This window comes from Terrapene carolina, unplaced genomic scaffold (genome assembly GCF_002925995.2).
Source record: "Terrapene carolina triunguis isolate 2854851 unplaced genomic scaffold, T_m_triunguis-2.0 Scaffold147, whole genome shotgun sequence".
In the NCBI taxonomy this organism is placed as follows: Eukaryota; Metazoa; Chordata; order Testudines; family Emydidae; genus Terrapene; species Terrapene triunguis.
In genome coordinates, this window is record NW_020664498.1 from 4581332 (window position 1) to 4604027 (window position 22696).

The 22696-nt window shown below is 40.2% G+C and overlaps 1 protein-coding gene across 1 annotated transcript in view; it reads right to left on the reverse strand.

Moving 5' to 3' along the window:
* The window catches only part of LRMDA (leucine rich melanocyte differentiation associated), a 931481-nt gene that overhangs the window by 401586 nt on the left and 507199 nt on the right, over positions 1-22696 (reverse strand). The window contains exons 3-4 of the mRNA XM_026653719.2: positions 14479-14605; positions 2535-2674 (exon numbers count right to left, since the gene is read on the reverse strand). Of these exons, the coding sequence (XP_026509504.1) occupies positions 2535-2674; positions 14479-14605 (267 nt within the window). The remainder of the gene's footprint in view (positions 1-2534; positions 2675-14478; positions 14606-22696) is intronic.

The following is a 22696-nucleotide window of genomic DNA, read 5'->3' on the forward strand; positions in this document are numbered from 1 at the left end:
AGTGTAGACATTCAGTGTAAGGCTGGAGCCTGGGATCTAGGCCTCTGAGAAGTAGGAAGGTCCCAGAGCTTGGGCTGCAGCCTGAGTCCAAATATCCACACTGCAATTAAACAGCCGCTTAGCCCGAGTCAGCTGACAAGGGCCAGCCATAGATGTCTAATTGCTGTACAGACTATGGAGATGTGAACTATAGAATGATCTAATATGTTGTGCTCTAACTGCCCTGTGTAGACCCTGCTGGTGTGCACTGAAAGGTCACTAGTTCACATTTATGTAGTCCCATTTCAAACAGGACTACATTAACACAAACTAAGTACTTTTTAGTTCTCAGCTGCAGGGTTTACACAGGGTAGTTAAAGTGTGACACTTCCAAGCACTCTACAACTCATACCCCAGTAGTTAAATTACAGCACCATGCAGACAAGCCTAGTTTCTAAGATATAATGAATGCTTATGGGAAAGTACCAGGAAGTTTGCATTTCAGCTGCAGAGCTATATGTTATTTAACTACTGAGTAGGCTATTCACTTTAAAACCGGTTAATTAAAACTGTTTTTACAGATGCAAAAATGCCAAAAAAAAATCTGAAAGGAGGGGGGGGAAAAGCATCAGTGTTGCAGTTTTCAACAGATAGATAAATCCAGTCACTTCACATTTCTGACATAGTGGTTTGCCACAGTGTGACCTAAAACTACCTTGACCTCATAGAAATCAACATTTTGCACTGAAATGAAACAACAGACATGCTTGTTTTGATGTATGGCTGTGTGACATATTATAAATATTACATCACATAACCACAGAGATTGTCAATCAATAAGATTTTTTTTCAGACAGCACTAAATGAACCATGGGTTCTTGCCTCTGAATGGCTCCTTTAAGGTACTACTTTTGCTTAAATGATTAATAGCAGACATATTGTCAGAAAGTGTACTTAAAGTGAAAAACAGTAAACTGTAGAAATATCATTCATTTTTAAGCAATTCTCTAGTGAAAATGTCACATAAATTTACATAGAGACAGCACTATCAGGCTTTTTGTAAGCTGGGTATTAGGCATACCTTCCACTTCAGGGTGAAAGTGATGGGAAAATATTTTATAAAATCTAGGCCACGTTACTTAGTGGAAACCAAGATGCCATAGCTATGCTGAATTCAAAAGTAGGATTGTTAGAAGTTAACATCTTTAGGCTAAAGATGCACTAAAAACTTTTCTCAAAAGTTGGGAATACTGAATATAGAATGTTCATACTCAAGAGAGCTGTGCTACTGCCAACTCCAGAAGCAAAATTTCAACCAACTACAGTATAAGCAATAAGCCACTGCTTCCAATCCATGCACCTTCCAAACTAACCTCCTTCAGGTCTCCTATCCTTTCTACTGCGTGTGTTGAACTATACCTCCTACATAAGACTTTTGATCGTGTAAAGATACAAACAGCGTTTTCAATATCTTAGATAACATACTGAAGAAAAAGCTTAGTTTCTCACTTGACCATGCTTTTTGCCTCTTGTTTAACTCAAAGAAGGCCATTTTCAGTTAGCTAATGCGGAAAATGGCAGTACCCTTGGTCTGAAATCCAGTATCATATTTGACTGGGGCAAAGAAGCTCAGACAACATCAAATAGAATTTTATTATAATAACGTCTCACTGCCAGAGGGCAGCAGCTATGAAGAATGATGTCACTCAGCAAGCATTCCACAGAGTCTTAGATCTATAGTCAATCACCGTGATCACCAATGACAATTAATCTTTATATTACATTTTGTTCTTCAAAAAATAAACCTATTTGCATATAACTAATTCCCAGCTACATTTCTGTAGGGCTACACTCAAGAGGAGACACTTTACCAGGCTTCCACTTTCAAGTGGTTCTTGTTAATTGCCAAACTTCTGCTAATGAAAACACATTCAAATGTCACATGGATATTTTGCTTATTTTAAGACTCATGGTTTGACTCTACATACTGACTGCTCTGAGCAGAGAAGTGTGATATCTAAAGAGGAGCCTTCTCTGTATTCGTAATTGATTTATTTTGAAATATATTGAAAGAAGCAAGTCCTCAAAATTCCTTTTCAGGAAAAAAGAATGTAGATCTACGATAAGCTAATGATTTTAATCACCAGATTCAGCCACCCTTACTCACACAGTGAGTAGTGCCTGGCTCTGGGCTGGACTAAAGAGAGCACGTAAGCTCACAGTTAAGTTCATCTCTATTCAAGAAAGCACTTAAGAACATGTTTCACTTTAAGCATGTGCCTAACTACCATTGACTTCGGTGGGACTTAAAAAGCACATGCTTATGTGCTTTCCTGAACCAGGGCCCCCCGTCAGTAATTCCACTGAAATCAATGGGGTTATTCAAATACTAAGGCACTACACACTGCAGAATCTGGCCCAAAGGGAGCCATCTTTGTCTAACGAATATAGGAAGGTTTGTTATTTTGGGAACATGCTCTGGTTTTAGCCATCTGACTCCATCCAGCATTAAGAAATGGATGCATCTTATCATATTTGGGAGCTAAGATACTTACCTGTACCTCTGGTAGTCATCCTCATCCTTGTCCTTGCTGACCAGTTCATTTGGGCAAGCCATGTTTCCTAGTAAACTGAGGTATTCCAAGGAGGGAACCACATCAGCCAAGTGATCCAGCAAGCTTTCTAAATCTGTTATGTGTCAAAAATTGTGGGTTAAGGATTCAGTGACATTAATGTAAAAAGCATTTATAGTTGCACCACCACTGATTTAAAAATGCATTTCAACAACTGGCAATCAAATTTACTATGACCCTCAGGAAGATGTCACATTAATTGTTACAAAGGCAAATGGGGCTAAATTTAAGTCAGTTTTTCGGCACAGATTGAAAGAACTTGGCTGTTGTGTCATTCTTTTCTCCTTCTCTCTTTTCCATGTGGCTCGCTACAAAACATGAAAACTTTGACAAAATGATGGATACTGTGTGGTAAATGGTTAGCCATTTCTGGAGCCATTAAAGTTTTCCAACATGGAAACAAACAGTTACTTTCATAGCACATTCATCACTAATACATTCAGTCCACTGGAAAATGAATTAAAACAAAAAGGAGTCAAACCACAACAAACCACTTTCACTATAAGAATATAAATGCTTTGAGTGTCACAGCAATGCATTGATAATTATTCAATTAGTATACATGAATAAATGCTTCACTGAAAGCAACTTAAAAACCCCACTGTTACAACATGAGGTATACATCATATACCAAGTGGAAATATACTCTGTAAACATCATCCAAATGGTTGTATAGTTGGGTGTTGATCAGGCTTTTCAAATTAAGTGTATTCCTCACTACATAAATATCATCACTTTGGATACCTTAAATTAATATAAAAATGAGATTTAAATATCCACTGCAACATGGGAAATGCAAGTTAGATTTAAGCAGCACAGCACACACATCAGATTGAACAGGTGCCGGGCTGTTGATTGAACGAAGAAAAAATATTCATTTTGTTAAGGAAAAATATAAAAGTCCTTAAAAGATTATATATAATCTTATCTCTTTCAATTATATACAAGGAAATGCTGATTCTCAGGAAAGAAGCTGCATGTACATATATATTATTTTTACTTTAAAAATTGACTGGCTTAGATAATAGTGATTATTCTAAAACTATTCAAGAGCAATTCAGTGTTCTCATCCACTCCTGCTACTATAAACCAACTCTTTTTCAAAATAATCCTCAGTTCACTTTTCTTGCTATTATTTATACTTGATTTATGGTTTTGTATGATCTTTATTATTTTTAGCTGATGGAATTTATTTTATTTCTTCACCTCAATGTCTTAGGGGCAGCAGCAATAGGCCCCGGAATGTCAAGAATGGCTTCATTGCTAAAAACTCTTCTTCTGTTGTAAACTTAATTTCCATTTTACTCTCATGTGTATAAAAGCTCATGCTGATCATTATCAATTAAGAATTTTTGTATGTTGATAGCCACCAACTCTATATTTCTATTTATGCTCTTTTCCATAAACTCTTATGTATCCTCAAATACTCTGCATAAGAATGGGGAAAGTAGCTACAGAGAGAAAATTAAGTAAGACGATGAAGGTATCACTTTGTATGGAGGATTATGTTAAAACTATCAAGGTAGATTCAGCAACCATTAAAAAAAAAGTGGAAAGATTCCAACTGATTTCAGGGAGTAGTGGATCAGGCCCTTAGACAAAGTGCATTATTGTAATATTATTATTATAAAATCTATCTTTTTCTGCTACCCAAGCCTAACCAGGACATAGTGGTAACTTACTCTGACGACTCTGGACCCCTGATTCACAGATTATCCTTTTGGTGGAGATCATTCATGGCTCTCCCAGTCAGTACATAACTGACAGAAAGAAAGCAAATTTTGCTGAGGTGAAGTACTTTACGCTAGCATTGAAATTATAGAGTCATCAGACATTGCCAAGGGAAGATCACATGATTGTTGAATCTGGAAATAACCCTGATCCAGGTGCAATCCTGTTAATCATCTGTAGGACATCTCAAGCTACAAAGATGCTCCCTGAAAGAGGTGCTTTATCACCACAAAAGTTAATTATTTCCATTCTTTTTCCTTAATGGCAATCCCAAGAAGTTTGCTGTTAAAGATCTGACCTTTGATTACAGAAAATTCTTAGCATTGCACAGGTAGAAAAGATCTTCCTTTACAGAGTGAGTGGGCAGAATTTTCTGTCATCACTTCATTAGAAGGCTTGTGAAGCAGAAGTTATTTCATTTTTCAATCCTTATAGCTACTTAAAGAATGCTGAATCAGGTTGGGACAAAAGTGTTCACTATAAATACAGGGTCAGCCATGAAGATGTAGGGACCATATTTCCAAAAGTATTTAGGTGCCTAACAGTGCAGATAGGCACCTATAGCAGGATTTACAAAAGTGCCTCAACAGGTTAGTCACCTAACTTCTATTGAAAGTCAACAATAGTGACATGCCAACTTCATTTAGGCACTCTGGTAAATCCCACAAGATGTCCATCTGCACCTTTACGAATCTAAAAATATGGCCCCAAGTATCTAGATTAAATGTGAGCGCCAGACACTGATCTTTACTTTTAGATGAAGAAAAATGTAGGTCCCTACTCAGCAGAGAAGGAGAGCTAATAACCGATGACATCAAGAAAGCTGAGGTGTTTCATGCAAATTTTGCTTCTGTGTTCACTAAAAAAGGTTATCGTCACCAGATACTCAATACAATTAACATTAACAAGGGCGAAGAAACACAGCCCAGAACAGGGAAAGAACAGCTTAAAGAATATTTAGATATGTTAGATGTATTCTAGTCATCGTGGCCTGATGAAATTCGTCCCAGTGTACTTAAGCAACTACCTGTAGCAATCTTGAAACCATTAGCATTTATTATCAAGAACTCATGGAGGATAGGTGAGATCCCAGAGGACTGGGGAAGGGCAAACATAGTACCTATCTTTAAAAAGGGAGGAGCTGGGGAATTATAAATGTCAGTGTAACTTCTATATTTGGAAAGATACTGGAACAAATTATGTAACAATTCATAAGAACCTAGAAATCTCAGTTGGGGGCTCAAGGTCCTACTATAATATAAATAATAATGAATTATCTTTCATCCAGAAGGATTCCAAACCACTTTTCAAACTCTGGGCCAAACCCTTGAATCTGAACTCCCAGCCAGTGCCTTGCTTGTTACACTGTGAAAGAAAAATTAGAGTTCATTTGCAGCCAGATACCATATCAAAGCCTGCAGAAGAAAATCCACCCTATTCCTTTGCTGCAGTCAACTAAGAGAATGATAGGGTGATAAGTAACAGCCAGCATGGCTTTGACAAGAACAAATGATGCCAAACAAACCTAATTGCCTTCTTTGAGAGAGTTACTGGCCCAGTGGATGGAAGCAGTAGACATGATATCTCGAGTTTAGTAAGGCTTTTGACACAGTATCAGATGACAGTTTCATGAGCAAACTAGGGTAATGTGGTCTAGATTCAATTATTATATAGTGGGTGCACAACTCGTTGAAAGACCACATTCAAAGAGTAGTTATCAATAGTTCGCTGTCAAACTGGGAAAGCGTATCTAGTGGGATCCCACAGAGGTTAGTCCTGGATCCAGTACTATTCAATATTTTCATTAATGACTTAGATAATGGAGTGGAAACTATGCTTACAAAATTTGTGGATGACACCAAGCTGGGAGGGGTTGCAAGTACCTTGGAGGACTGGATTAAAATTCAAAACAATCTTGACAAATTAGAGAATTGGTCAGAAATCAACAAGATGAAATTCACTAAAGATAAGTGCAAAGTACTTTAATTTAGAAGGAAAAAATCAAATGCACAACTACAAAATAGGGAATAGCCAGCTAGATAGTAGTACTGCTATAAAGAATTAGGGTTATAGTGGATCAAAACTGAATATGAGTCAACAATGTGATGCAGCTGCAAAAAAGGCTAATATCATTCTGGGGTATATTAACAGGAGTGTTGTATGTAACACATACAACGTAATTGTCACACTCCATTAAGCCCTGGTATGTCCAATTCTGGGCACCCCACTTTTGGAAAGATGTGGACAAATGGGATAGAGTCCAGAGGAAAGCAACAAAAATGATAAAAGATTTAGAAAACCTGACCTATGAGGAAAGGTTAAAAAAACCCTGGGCATGTGTAGTCTTGAGAAAAGATGACTGAGGGGGAACCTGATAAGTCTTCAAATATGTTATGGGCTGTTATAAAAAGGGCAGTGACAGGCTAGACAAACAGCTGCCAGGTATGGTCTAGGTTTATTTAGTCCTGCCTCAGGACAGGGTGTGGACTTGATGACCTCTCGAGATCTCTTCCAGCCATAACATTTCTATGATTTAGAGATTTTAGTTTTGCATGTAAACTTCTGGGCAAGCATGAAGGGAATCATACCCCAATTCAGTTGATAGCCAGTTTTATGTGAAGTCTCACCACATTCTTTATTGAGACATGCATTATTAGCAGTCTTTAATCTACCCTGTTGCAATGGAATGGATGATGGTATCCTATGGATTTTTTTATTTTATTTAAAATAGTAATGTATGTAGCACCACAAATTTTCATGGTGTTTTACAGAAACATGGAGTAAGACACATTCCCTAACCTAAGAAACCCCCCCGAAAAACTATTTATTTACAGAAAAGTGGATTTTTGGACAGTAACAAGCAACATATACTGGTAGCACTTCAAAAGAAATGTGTGGAAAACGATGGTAAAATTTGAAAGCCAGAATCATTTATGTTAGCAATTGAGCCCAAGTCATTACTAAAATGATTATGCCTTAGTTCATTAATTGAACTTCTGCTCTCTAGGACTGTAACCATCGCACACACACCCATGAAAAATAGCTATGAGCCCATCACATGTACAGATTTCCCCCCCGAACTCGGAGACCCATCCATCTACTGTCACAGATTATTCTTTGCAAAGTATGTTGAAGTCACGTAGGAGCTTTCTCGTGATTGAGTGCTTCCCTGAAATGAATCATAGCTCATGATGCCTCAGTGCACTGTTTCATTAATTGGCATATCATGCGCTCATTATAAAAGATCAACACTAGGCCACCAAAATAATGCATTAAAATATCTATAAGGCTGTGCTGAGAACAGTCAAAGTAAGCAGAGTCAGAAGTGGGAGTGAAAATCCATTCTCAGCTTCCCCATTGTGGTTTATTATTGCAGCCCAGAGGGTGTCATCATGGTGTGATCTGAACCAAAGAGCTGCAAAATCCTTCTATAGCACTTTAAGACCACAATTTTAGCTCTGCTCTCTGTGAAAAGTAAATCCACCATTAAATCCAAGGACACTATTAGAGAATATTTTTTTGAAGGGTAGACACGTTGGTGCTGGACTGATGGAGATTTTTTTTTTTTTTATTTTTATGTACATTTTGACTATTTAGATATTTGACTACCTACCATGTGCATGTGCGTAGCCTACAAATGTCAATACCACCGTCTCCATCACTTGAAATCTGTTTTTAAAATATCTCAACTATGTCAATTAAAGGGCCTCAGGAAGTATTCCCCAATCTCCTTATTCAGTAGTATCATCAATCATACCAATAGTTTATGTTGTTCCTAAGGACACTTACCAAAAAATAAATCCTCACCAAAAAAAATAATGAGCTATCTGTCCCTTTATTTTATTCAAATTGGTTAAAGATACCACAACTGTCAGTACACAGTAAATGTACAAACTTATACATGTGTATACCTCCCAATCCCAAAGAAATAGATAGAATAAACTTTTTAAAGTATGCCTAATGTGTGAGTGTGTGTGTATATACACAGACATGCTTAAAAAGTTTATTCTAGATCTACAGATATTCCTGGTTCCTGCAGTATTCCCCATTTTTAACTCAGAGAATATCACTAGAATGAGTAATGTCTCTAAACCTTTTAATGTCTGCTCATTGTGCATATATTGACATAGACAAAGTATGTGCATACACATTGTGTACCACCCATTGCATAAACACACACATGCACATGAATAGATTATTTTTTTTCTACTGATAAAAATCAACCACCACATTTCAACAGCAGAATATTGGCCATACAATTGTTCACAAGAAGTGGTGGTGAAGCAATTTCAATGGAGGTTGCATGCATTGTTAGACTGATGTCACCTTTTACAAGCTAGGCACACCCAAAAATATCTTCTTCTTATCTCCCTTTCACCATACTAACAATACTGTATTGTCTGCTGTGAAACAATCAAAGATACTTATATTCTTTTCCACCTAACTTGACTATCTAATATCTTCTGGTGCACATCACCATAGTATCTAAGCACTCTCATATTCAACAGGAGCAAGAAAAAGTCCAATAAAGTGGACAAGACTTCACTCCTCCTTAAAGGTTGCTGGGTCAGTAGTGTATATGTGTGCATGCGTCAGAGAGAGTTCACTTCTCTTCCCTCTCCTTTCTTTTTTCTTAGTAGTTGTTACTGTAAAAGCGACTGTAAGAGTTGGATTAAAGAGTTCTGAAAGTGGCCAGGTTTGTGGTCACTTTCAACTCCTCTGGAAAGGAGTTGCACGGTATTTAAGACAGCTGCCAAGAAAGCTTGGCCTCTCAAGTTTTAACTTGGAGACCAACAGCTTAATTCCCTATAGAACATAACCAGTGAGGGACGTTGCAATCAGAGAACAAGAGGCATACTTTTAGTTAGCTTGGTCTATTAAAGGAGGACCTCAGATATCCTGATTTTCCCCTTAGAATTACAGAAATGTAGGACTGAAAGGGACCTTAATAGGTCATATAGTCCACTCAAGGAAGGACTAAGTAATAACTAGCCCATTCCTGACAGGTGTTTCTCTAACCTGTTCTTAAAAACCTTCAATGATGTAAATTCCACAACCTACCTAGGCAATTTATTCCAGTGTTTAACCACCCTGACAGTTAGGAAGTTCTTCCCAACGTCCAACCTAAACCATTCTTGCTACAGTTTGAGTCCTTTGCTTCTTGTTTTATCCTCAGAGATTAAGGAGAACAATTTTTCTCCCTCCTCTTTGTAATAACCTTTTATGTACTTGAAAACTGTTATGTCCCCTCTCAGTCTTCTCTTTCCCAGATTAAACAAACTCAATTTTTTTCAATCTTCCCTCATAGGATGTTTTCTAGATCTTTAATTACTTATTCAGTCGATCCCTATCATGGCATCACCCTTGTTTTTTACCCCTTTTATCCTTACCCAGAGACTTTCAACAAGTCCTCCTCCTATTTCCATCTCAACCTCAGTGCAAGTGTACACATCTTTGTATACAGACATCTAAGATACTGATTTGATATCTCCTCTATGTTCCCTCTTTTGTCCCTGATATAATTGCCCATGGTCTCCCCAGATTTTGACCCTTCTCCCAGGTCTCCATGTTTTTGAATTAACTGTGGGCTTTTGTCTCCTGCCCCCATAGAACCTAGTTTAAAGCCCATCTTGCTAGGTTAGCCAGCGTTTATCCAAAGCTATCTTCCCCTTCCTCAATAGATGGATGCCATCTCTGCCAGCAGTCCTCCTTCCCAGAACAGTCCTCCTTCCCCTGTGGTCAAGGAAGCTGGGTATTGCCTCCTGGCAATACCATCGGCAAATTCATGCATTCCCCTCCAAGATGCATTTTTCTCTGCCTGGGCTCCTACCCTTGACCAGAAGGCTCAAAGAGACCACCACCTGCTCCATCACCCTTACTCCCAGAACCCTGTAGTCACTTCTAATCTGCTGAGGGTCATACCTTGCAGTATCATTAATGCCCACATGGATGAGTAGCATGGGGTAGTAGTGAGAAGCCTGGATGATCCTTGACACTCCTTCTATAATGTCTTGATACAGGCTCCTGGCAGGCAACACTCCATTCAAGATGCTAATCAGGATGACAGATGGCTGCCTCCGTCCTCCTGAGAGGGAGTCACTGACCACCACTACCCTACATTTCCTCTTGGGAGTGGTGACCACGATTCTCCCAGCCTTTGAAGTACAGAGCTTCTCCTTCTCCATCTTTGGGGGCAATTCCTCATCCCTTGTTTCCAGGGCAGCATAATTGTTCTTCATCAATATGGTGGGTGGGTTGGGAGCAGGGAGGGAGCACTGCCTGCTGCCTGCTACCATAAATAACCAGCAGCCAGGGTCCTCCCTGTGACCGAGCTGTATCCTCCTCCCCCGGTGGTGTGGCAGCAGTCCTCTCTAGCTGGAGAGCTTCCTCAGCCTTGGAGATCGCCATATGAATACCCATATTCTATGGCAAGCCAATGTAGTAAATGGGGCACCATTGTGTTATGCTTTTGGTAGCTGGTGTGATTCAGGAGATGGGCTGCTGTATTGTGAATCATTTGGAGCTCCCACATTTTAAGGTCAGTGCAGTAATTCCTAATACAATGAGCTGCAGTAATCCAGCCTGGACATTATGAAGACCAGATCTTGGTCTGATAGTATTCTCTGCTCTTGCCAAGAGCAGCTGGAGGAAGGTATATTTGGCAGCTGCACCGATTTCTCTTTTCCCTCATAGCTTCCAGTCTGTCTTGCTCGAGCTTTGCTTCACCCATCTACCTTCCATCCACCTGCTTATCTTGGCCAGGCAACAGTGCTACCAGAGACTGAAATGAGCAAGATGTAGAGCTACACATTATTTACATTTGAGAATGTGATTGCTTCAATTTGATGATGATCGGAAGAGATTCAGGAGAGATTCCACAGGTGAATGGTGTGGTACCAACAGGGATGTTAGCCTCTGAAAGAGAGGCGGTGGGTATGTCTACACTGAAGCTGGGAGCATGCTTCCGAACATGGGTAGACAGACGGGTGCTAGCTCCACTTGAGCTAGTGGGCTAAAACCAGCAGTGTAGCAGGGGTGGCAGCTCAAGCTAGCTGCTGAAGTACAAACCCACCAGGACCCCCTGCAGTATGTACTCAGGTGGCTAGCCTGAGCCACTGCCCTTGCTACCCCTCACTACACTGCTATTTGTAGTGCACTAGCTCGAGCAGAGCTATCACGTGTCTGCCTAGGCCCCCTGGGAAGTAGACTCCCAGCTGCAGTGTAGGCATACCCTACGTGCAGTGTGAAAGGACCTCAGCCAACTGACTGCTTTCCACTAGCTCCTGCTAGGTATTCGAGGTGGGATAACCACAGAAATATCTAGTAATATGCAAGTAGATATCCTCCCTGTCGGGGTGCAATATGACGTCATCCATCAGCACAAATGCTGCCATTTCGGTCCATCTTCTAACCTCAAGCCTGACTGGCAGAGGTACAGAATCTTGGCAACAGACAAGGTGCAGCTGAAAATGGTTCTTTGCTAGTGTTGTACATAATTTGATGAAGATAGAGGGTTGCGTACAGGCAGTAGGTTGATAGGCCCAGGGATAGATTCCTTAGTACTGACCAAACTTACTGCATACTTTGGGAGCAAGTGATCTTCCAAAGTGGTATTTATGCATCTCTGTGTAGGTAGATTCCCAGATGTTTTTCTCAGATATGAAGGGCATAGGTCTGAGCTAAGCTTTCTTGTAGTATTTCAAGAGTCTCTTGTTGTGAGCATGAGACAAAGACTGGAAAAGGAGAGGGATGTTTCTAATCCTGGGCTCAATATAAATTCCTTTTGCCTGGAGAGCATACCCTGAATCCAGGTGATCCTTCTTGTCAAATAGGGTGACCATTCTTCATGACATGCAATGCCGCCTTCTTCCAGGGTAGTGTGAAGTTAATCAGAATGGATACAGCAGTTCATTATCCTGAAGAGTTCAGAGAGCCATGACTTAATGGCTGCTAAAGTGCTCTAATCACTGCTCGGGAACAGGACTAGGAATTTTTAGGCTTCAAGTCTACCTGCTTCTTCCACAGATTTTCACCATTAAGCATTTAATTTCCTTCCCTTCTACTCCATGCACCATAGGTCATCTCAGAAATAAAATGGATTGTGAATATTTCCCTTTTGGAAGGATAGAACAATTCCTGTTTTATTCTAGATGGTTCCTCCCCCTGTTGTCATGTCCTTTTCCACAGTGCTACTGCACTCTGGCTTCTAACATCACTACAGTCCACTATAAACTGATCCCCTATGATACACATTTCATTATGCTATTAAATATCCATGGCCCCTTGCAAATAGCCAAGTAAAGGATGTACCAGTTGATGTGCTGCAGGAGGCTCACATGAACCCTCATTCTTCAAATGTGCCATCCAAACTGAAGAGAAGATTATGGTAGGTCTCCTTCCTCTCTGCCAAAGATCACCTATCTATAGAACTCAAAAATACTTCTGAAGAGCAATTTTTCCCCTTCTCTGCAAGTTCAACACCCTCCCCCCCCCCCAGCTCCCCGCCTTGACTGTACTAACAAATTTTGTGTACATCCATTGTTAAATTATTGGCTACACACTACAGGAATGTACACTGGTATATTTAATTCCTTATCCCACAGAACAGCTGAGTTTTCAGAGATACACCCGGAGAACTAGCCTTCATAATTTTAAAACTGCATTTTAAAAAACTGCTGCATGGACCAAACCCTGCTCACCTTACTCACAATTACCTTGAGGGACTGTTCACTGGACAAAGGCAAGCAGGATTTGGTGCTATATAGTGAACATCATTGTAATTCTAACAGAACCTCTTTAAATTGCACTAAAGATATTTCCTTCTCTGATTCTGTTCATTTCGTCTTGATTCAGGAGAGTGTCCTCTACTTGGCAACAGGGGAATGCAGCACTACACACACACACTGATCTGGCAACCCACACTATATGCCCCATGCTGGGGGAATGCTTCATCAGATTTTGTACCAGGGGGAAGGATCAGCAAGAATTTTTTTGTTTGTGCTGTGTCGTAGTGTGCTTGATCAAGGTTTTACTGTAAAGGCAAATAATAAAACAAAATAGTTGTCTATATCCAACCCTCAGAACCTTGCCATTAACCAGAAACCCAACCAAATTAAACTAGTACAGAGGTGATCTTTGGAACACAGAGGGCTGCACTGGCAAGTTAATCAGACCCCAAGATTACACCTAATTTTGCTCATATGTTTTCAATATTTTAAATTTAAAAAGTCAAAGATAAATGTGTGCAACTCTAATATTTGCAGCTACTTTTTATGCACTACAATAGATGACTATAAATTGCTTTTCTGTTTGCATTTACTGTAATAAATGCTTGAGCAGCTTTGTCCTTATACTGCCATTACAAGGAAGGGGCCTCCATGGTCTGTGCTTCAAGACTCAGCAGGCTTCATTTGACTTCAGGCCACAGTTTGATCACCCCTAACTTTGGTGAATATAGGTGTGTGTGCGTGTGCACGTGTAAACACATGCACTAAAATATTGCTTCTAATGGCACTTAGCACATGCTTAAGTGCTTTGCTGGTTACTGATGGACTTAAGCACATTCTTAAATGTCGTATTGAATTGGACCCAGGTTTAGATTGCCTTCATCTTTTGGGGTTTTTTGGGTAGCTAATGGGAAAGTCATAAATTCAGTGACTGACTCGGAACTGCACGTGCGCAGCAGCTACCAAACTGTTCATATTGACCAACTGCATTAACAGATCACTACATCCGAGGAGTTTTTTTTGTTTTAAAAAGAGGTATCCAAAGTACTAAAAGTTTATGCTATTTCACTGCACACTCTATTCCACTAGAGGTCAGCCTGCAACAAAACCCCAAGCAAACACGGGAGCTGCTGCACACTGCCAGCATTGACATTATTTTCTTTCTCTATTTTATCTATTAAAAAAGATTCCTTCAGAGCCATAACTTAGATCTCACTCTAAAATGGAGCAACAGGAAGATATAATGGTGCATTTCATTTATGAATGACCTATAATAAATTACTGTGAAGTATTCCAGGTGCCAAGAGAGAGGCTGCTTTGTCTGCACATGAACTATATTTCACATACTTTAATTTGGCTGACACATAAAACTCATTTGACATTTTGCAGGTATTTCTTTGAAAGGATATTTGGTTCTTGTTGAGCGTTAAGGTATGGAGGTGAGGTAACCTGGGTAACCGAAGGTCATTTCCGAGGAGATTGTTGTCCAAGATCAACTCTTCCAGGCAACTGAATGTTTTTAGTCCTTCTAGTGACCTGCAAACGACAAAGACAACAGGAAAAATGATACTCCATTAAATCAGAGAAGCCATTATGAGCTGAAATAAATATTTTAACCTTCCCTTTCAAGAGAGGGAACAGTTTTGGTTTGGCCCTGTCAGGAGAGTGAATGACAAGAATTAGTGGCAAGGGGAATGCTGGCACGGCAACACATCCTTCACATGCTGGCAGGATGAAGGATGGGGGTCACTTAGTGAGTAGCCAGGATCCAAAACAAAAGGCTTCAGATATGGGGCCTGCAGGATGAATTTGTCAATGTCTTGTGCCTTCAGGCACCCAGCCTCGCCTGACCCTAACCTCCATTCCCAAGATAAATAACTCTGTCACAGTTCACCTTCATTCCCTGGACACAAATTTAAGTTGTCATCCATCATTTCTGCCAAGAAATATCATACCCCAATAACAATAATAAATACAACTTCAAGTATCATTTCTTAGCAGTTACCCTACATGCAATTATAGGAAAAGCTGAGGGGATTTTTCTTCTTTTTTATTAACTGCTTAATTTGCTACTGCTTGCGTCTCTGCGACCAACATAAAATGCTTCATATCTGCAGAGTTGCTCCAGACACAGAAGCCATATGCTTTGATTTTAAAACCTACTGCCCCAACCCAGAGTTCAAACTGTAGAAAGTAATTTTAAAAAGAAGAACTTTACAGCATAAAAATGCAAATGCCAGGTATCTGTGGGAAACCATCACCCAGTTAGGAAAGTAGAGTAAGATATCGACGAGCTAGCTTCCCTGCTCTGCTAGGGCACTTATTCCAAAATTAACTCTTAATTTCATAGGCTTGCACATTCCTGAGTGGGGTGAGGGTAGGGGAGAAAAACCCACATTAATCAAGAGAGAAAGCAGGTTATATGGTGCAAATGAACAGCCTCACATTCACAGCTCATTCACCTACCAGACACCTAGAGAGATGCTGAGATTGCATGACTTGACAGCTGATCTACTATGCCGACCAGTGGGAAGATCATCACTGTATCTCCTGGCTGTTTTATAAAATGTGATGAATAAGGGAGATGCAGTCTACACTATTTATTCATTTTCTAATGACATTTATACCAGGGGGATTTCCTCCGTTCCACTCCCCACCTCTTTCTTTGTTTCTTTTCGCAAAGATCCATTTAAAAAAATAAGGTAAGCCTCTTATAGAGAGATATGGAACATGTCACTAATGGAGGAAAATGCAGCAGTTAATATGAAATGTGATTTTTTAATTGCATGGATTAATTTAATGTCCACCAAGTCAACAAAAACCCAGACGTTGTTTTTGCAGATCCATCACTGCCTCCCCCATTGCCATTATGAAGCATAGTTAGAGGGTGCAAATTGAAAATTCCTATGTGGGAAGTCAAACCTGCAACCTTCAAACTAAAGTTTAAGGGCACTGTCTACTCAGTTATAAATATTCAAAAGTAAAAATCAGCACTCAAGTACTTAAACAGCACCTTCAGTCTAAGGATCTCACAGCACTTCAAACACTTACACTGCATTATCTGAGGGAAGTATAGTTAAGTATCATTAACCCCATTGTACTTATGGGCAATTGAGGTACACAGAGGTTAAATGAATTTGCCCAAAGCAAGTCATTGGCCAGGTCTACACTACAACCGCTTGCTGGAATAGCTATGCCAGTCAGGGGTGTGATCTCTGGCCCACATAGCTGTGTCAGCAAAGGCCCCCAGTGTAGACGTAGTTTATTTTATTTGTTTATGGTTTGGGGGTTTGTGGGGGAGGGAGCAGGGAGGCAGCTGGAATAAGCTATCCTGGCAAAAGCAGTTTTTCTAGCAGAAGCTGCATGCACACTAGGAGCATTTTTTTGGTATAGTTAGGGTGACCAGATGTCCCGATTTTATAGGGACAATCCCGATATTTGGGGCTCTCTCTTATATAGGGGTCTATTACCCCCCAATCTCAGTCTCAATTTTTCATACTTGCTGTCTGGTCAGCCTAGGTATAGTGTACTGGTATAGCTATACCAGCAAAGCTCTCCGTACAAGCCCTCTGCCAGGATCAGGATTAGAACCCAGGTCTGCACCAATGCTTCTGCACAAGTACCGGTGAAAGAAAAGCAATCTAGAGGAAGTAGGAGCTAATTTATTATGCTGTTATGATTTTTAATTTGTTTATTTGACAAACCTAGTTTAGAAAATTCCTCTTAAACACTCTTTATTATGTAAATAGTTAACAGTGGAGTATATCCAACCCTCACTTTTTAATATAAGGCTTCTGCTTGCCAAAAGGAGTTCAAAATAGACCACTACCCTGTCAGCACCACAGAGCCTTATGGGACACTAATAGATCCTATGTGAATAAACATTGCTTGGGTTCTGGTCAGTGTCAGCATCAAAATACACATTGTTCCTGAGTTATGTTATGCAAATATAATGCCCTTATCATGAGAATCAGCAAATGGTTGGCAACTGGCAAGGAGAAGAAAGCATACATCCAAAACTGCTGCAGGGGAGGCATAAAACAAAATGACAAGCCATGAAGTGGGACAAAGGCCCTGAAACACTAGAGGGAGTTGCCTATTGAAACGGCCTTTCTTTCTAAATCTTAGGCTGAGTACAATGGTACTAGCTTCATAGATGAGTAGAGAAAATTGTGTGTAAATCCCCTTACACCTGTCTGGTTTTGATAATTTTTGCCATGTAATGTTATTAACTGCTCAGTTAAAAAGGAGCCGTGTTACACAGGGGGTTGCTTATTAATTGTTGTTTTTATGTCATCAGCATGGTGTGCACTTGGTGATTTAATCAGCTAAATTCAGAGCCTAGGGACAGGGCAGAGATTGCTACAGTGCAGAGAGGGTGTAGACAATTAACATAAATTTACATCCATGTTATTTTGCTATTCACAGAATTGTCAGCTTCCCCCCCTCCTACTCCCACTAAAGAATCAAAAAAGAAATTCATTTGAAAGTTGTTGAGGAAACAATGAAGAAATTTTGTTTGCTATCATGAGTGATATAAGTTATCAAATCTATATAAAAGTGCAAGTGTATCCTCATCATAATATATAAGGGGAATGTCATCTAGTAGTTATATCCTGGGACTGAAAAGCATAAGCTGTAAGTATGAGTCGATTTGCTACTTGAACTTCAGCAAGTCACATAACCTCTGGGTGCCGTGGTTTGTCATCTGTGGAGTGGGAATAAAACCTGCCTACCTGATACAGGTGTGAGGCCAAATAGACATTTGGAAAATGTTTTGAGGGCCTCAGGTGACAGGTGCCATAAAAGTACAACATAAAATATTACCCTTTCAATGAAGTGCTTGAAGGAACACATTATTGTATTCAAAATATTTTATTATTAACATACCCAAAAGTGAAAGGGTGAAAGAGACAGCAAAAGCAGCAGTTATATCACTGTGAGAAGAATGGTAAACAAACAACAACAAAACCTAGACAGACAGAGAAAGCTGGAGGAATTTTCTGAGAAACAGCAACATCTTAAAATGAAATCTCGGATGCTTCCTCATAGTTCATAGCAGGGGAGCAACTCCCATCTTGGTCAATTAACAGACACAGCCTCACCACCACAATAGAACCAGGACATAAGGGGTAGTGGCAGCTAGCTCTTTTCCTTAGTTGGTTTAGAAAGATAATAAGCATCACTGAAGTGTATTGCAGGTTGCTTTTTCCCTGTTCTAATGACATGAAAGCTGCCCATTATCTCACCCACAGGTACCATCTCAGTTACCTCATTGCAGGGCTCACACTCCACTCCCAGAGGAGAGCAAGTGCTGCCAAGAGATTTCCATTGCAATTTCCAAAGTCACATCAAAATGACAAAACATCACAATGTATTCAGCTCTGCCTGATCTGTACAGAAAGAACTTTAAGTTTCCACTGTAATTAACCCTATCCTCGTTAAGATAATTATGATCAAGCTCCCTGTCACAGCTAATATCACAGCATCATTGCCTATGGCTCATGCTTTGCCCTCATTAGCTTACAAAAACAGTGCGCTAAACAGGCAACTGACTCCTTCTGCAAAATGACTTAAGATGTTCTGTAACCAGACAGTAAATAATCCTTTAGAATACAAAGGTCTCAGCAATGTCCTTTTATCCAAGTCCTTCAGCTAATCAGTCTGATTTCTCCCAGCTCACTTTTCCATAATTCATTCATGATTTCCAGCAAAGTTTTAATCATAAAGGAATGTCACTGTAGAGATTTTTCTGTGCATGGGCACAGTAATTGTCGACTATGCTATTTTATACAGTCCCTCTGGCTTGATGTGGAAATGGATTTGGTTACACTGAAACTAAATAGCAGCTCCTCTTATTGGTAATATTTGGCTGTGCATTCACAGGATTTTGAGAGAGAGAAAAGCAATGTTATCTCATCAAAGAATGGCCAAACCTCCATATTATGCAGTTGTCCTTGTCCTGAAATAACAGTATGCTCAGAAGTATATTTAAAAGAGAACATGCTGCCCTCTCTCTCTTAATAAGACAGCTGACTCATTCCTAATTACTTTTTTTTCTGGTTTAACAGGAAAAAGAGAGGGCAGTTAACCATATGTAAATGAGAGAGTTTGGCTTTCCCCTTAAAATTGATTTGGGCTCTGGTGACAACAGATAGCCATTACCAGAAGTTAAAAACAGAGCTGTTACGAGAGGAGAGCTTGTTTAAATCTCTCACTCCTTGCCTTTCTAAATTTCTTAGCAGATTAAAAAAAAAAAAGCAGCAGCACACACTGAGGCACTAATCATAACTTCAGTATTTAAATTAAAGAAAACAAGACTGATTTGCGCTTCTATAGCACCAACTGTCCAAGGATCTTAAGGCATTTTTACAAATGTTAATGTATTAAGCGTCACAAAACTGCTTTGAGCAAAGAATCGCCATTACACAGAGGGTAAAACTAAGGAAGACAGCGCGATTAAGGGACTAGCCCCAGTTGACACCCAACAATTCTCTAGGAGAGAAGGGAACAGAACCCAGGTTTCCCAACTTCCAGTCCCGCACTTTAACTACCACAACAAGAGAGATCCATAATATAAATGGAGACATTTCTAACTTGATATACCAAGTTCACATGGGGGGTTCAGCAAAACTTGCTCTGTGTTTCAGTTCCCCCTATTCTGACTCCACATTAAGTCTCACTTTCAGTTCCAATGAACCTGAAAACCTGAAGCAAAACTCAACCAAAACAATAAGTCCATTCCCAGCACTTGTGGGACAAGAAGGGGTTTGCATGAAACTTTTAGCCAGGTTTACAAAGCTGGGCTGAGTTCCACATTCAGAATGATACCACAAACCAGATGCGGTTGCCTGATTTTCAGGTTTTATTCTGGACTTTTTTCTCAACTACAACTACAATTTAAGAAAAATCCAACTAACAAAGATGACTCTGGGTTCAGTTCTAATGCCAAGCATCTTCCCTCTCTTCATTCAAATCCCTCTTTAAATCACATCAGTGTCAGCTAAGCTTCGTGTGTTGTTGTGGACCCATTAATGATGAAAATCAAACCTACAAAATCTAAAAATAACCTACCCTACTATAATTCATAGCAGACTGTATGTTGTTCACTCTCTCTCAGGCCAGATTTGCACTTTAAATGTTTGGTACTATATTAATGTTGGTTAGGCGTGAGATGGATTTTTTAAAAACTTTTTTATACCAGCAAAAGGCCCTAGCGTAGATACAGTTATACTGGCAGAAGAGTGCTTTTGCTGGTATAGCTTATTTTATTTGGGGATATGGCATAAACTATACAGCCAATATAAACCATGTCTACACGAGGAGTGTTTACCAATATAGCTATCTTTGTATAGCTATACCAGCAATCCTTTTCTAGTGTAGGTTAGGCCTCAGTGTAAACTGTAATCCCCAAAGAACAGGGGCCGGGTCCTTGTGGTCCATACACAGTGGTGGCACATCAATAATAAATGCCATCTTCTCGCCAAGATCTCTGGGGCTGTTTGCACGGAGGCTGCTCCCGAAGACTGCAACATGCATCACTCCACTTGAGGCAGTATGGTATCTGGATGGAACTGTTTCCAGATTCCTCCCACTGGACCAAAACTGAAACCAGGCCTTCTAATGAGTGGTGGAGAAAGGAGGAAATGAAGGGGGAGGATTGGCAGTGACCACTAAATAACCCTCCTCCTAAAGAGAGTCTTCATGAGATTAGATTTACATACTACTTGTTTGTGATACTAACATACAAAAATCACAGGAAAAATTGGAATTGACCCTTCATCCAAAACTGGTTGCCCAATGTATCCGAGAAGCTGTTTCCCTTACTGCACACACTCTTAGACACACAATGAATGGATAATCTGTCCTTACTCGCCTGCTTTGCTCAGAAACTACAAGGCGATGTGTGTATGTGTGTGACATTAGGTCCCACACATACAGCAATGACAGGCCTACAAGACAAGTTAAGGAATAAAGCTGTACAAGAATCAGTTGTTTTACAGGCTGGGTTCTTGAAAACACGTTCTCTCTAGTTTACTTAGTTTTACAACCCTAAATTTTGCTCTGTGCTTAGAGTATGCAGTACTATCAATCCCAAGTGCCCAAAAACAATGATTCAGGCCTCCAAGAAATCAAGAATAGCTTAAAAATCATGAGATTAAAAAAAAAAAAAAATCTCAGTCTTCTGGTTTTTGAGCCCGTAGGTGCATTTGGGTCATGTTTTCAAACTTCTCTGTACAACCATTTAGACTAAAAGCTTACTTTTTCGTATAGAAAAAAACTGAGATTTTTGTATCACCTCACTCCTGGAGTTGCAGCTTTGAGTAAAACTCCAAAGATTGAAGGATATTAAGGTCCCCATTCTTAGGAATGCTGCTGCTGTGATGTGCACAGTGATCCACAGTGACTTCCCCTGAGTTGTTTGTTACAAATGGCCTTTGATAAAGTATGAAGGAGTGCAGTAGTCTGTTGCCTAGTGCAGTGGTTCTCAAAGCCGGTCCGCCGCTTGTTCAGGGAAAGCCCCTGGCGGGCCAGGCCGGTTTGTTTACATGCCGCGTCCGCAGGTTCGGCCGAATGCAGCTCCCACTGGCCGCGGTTTGCTGCTCCAGGCCAATGAGGGCTGCAGGAAGTGGCGTGGGCAGAGGGATGTGCTGGCCGCCGCTTCCCACAGCCCCCATTAGCCTGGAGCGGTGAACCATGGCCAGTGGGAGCCGCAATCGGCCGAACCTGCAGACGCAGCAGGTAAACAAACCGGCCCGGCCCACCAGGGGCTTTCCCTGAACAAGCGGCGGACTGGCTTTGAGAACCACTGCACTAGGCAACAGACTACTGCACTCCTTCATACTTTATCAAAAGCCATTTGTAACAAACAACTCAGGGGAAGTCACTGTGGACCACTGTGCACATCTCAGCAGCAGCATTCCTAAGAATGGGGACCTTAATATCCTTCTCCTCAAACCCTGGAAATGATTTTGCAAGGAACAAGCACAATGTGGGGGAGGTTGTTGGTTGGTTTGTTTGTTTGAAACCAATATACCTCATCGATCTCCTCCCCATTCCTAACAAAGAACTTGATCATAACAAAACCAATGTTTTCCAAATTAATTTTAAAAGACATATACAGTGCCATTTCCTAATTCTGTAAGAGCAACAAAGAGTACTGATTATAACTGGTAAAAGATCTAGTCAACCTTTCAAAAACCACATATGTAAGATTTATTAATTAGTTATATAAAACAAACACCAACCAGATAAAAGTGCTATGTTTCAACATCATTTGTAAAATCCTCTGACAACAGGGATGAAAATAGGGACATCCAGAAGTGTAATGGCAGTGCCATTATGGAAGTTTTACTTGGAAGTACTTTGAATCATTCTATCACTCTAATTCAGAGAGTAACCTGACCCCTCCCCTTTTTGAACAGAAAAAGGAGAGTTGAAAGCCCATGGAGAGAGAGTAAAGCCCATTTCAACTACTAGAGTATGGTGAGAAGGGGGAAAGAAAAGTAATTTTTCTCCTATCTTCCACAACAACCAAGGCTGAGGATTGACAAGCAAATTGACGCACTGCTCAGAGGGCAAAAGATAAATGTTTGATGAATTGGCCATTGCTGGAGGAGTGATGGG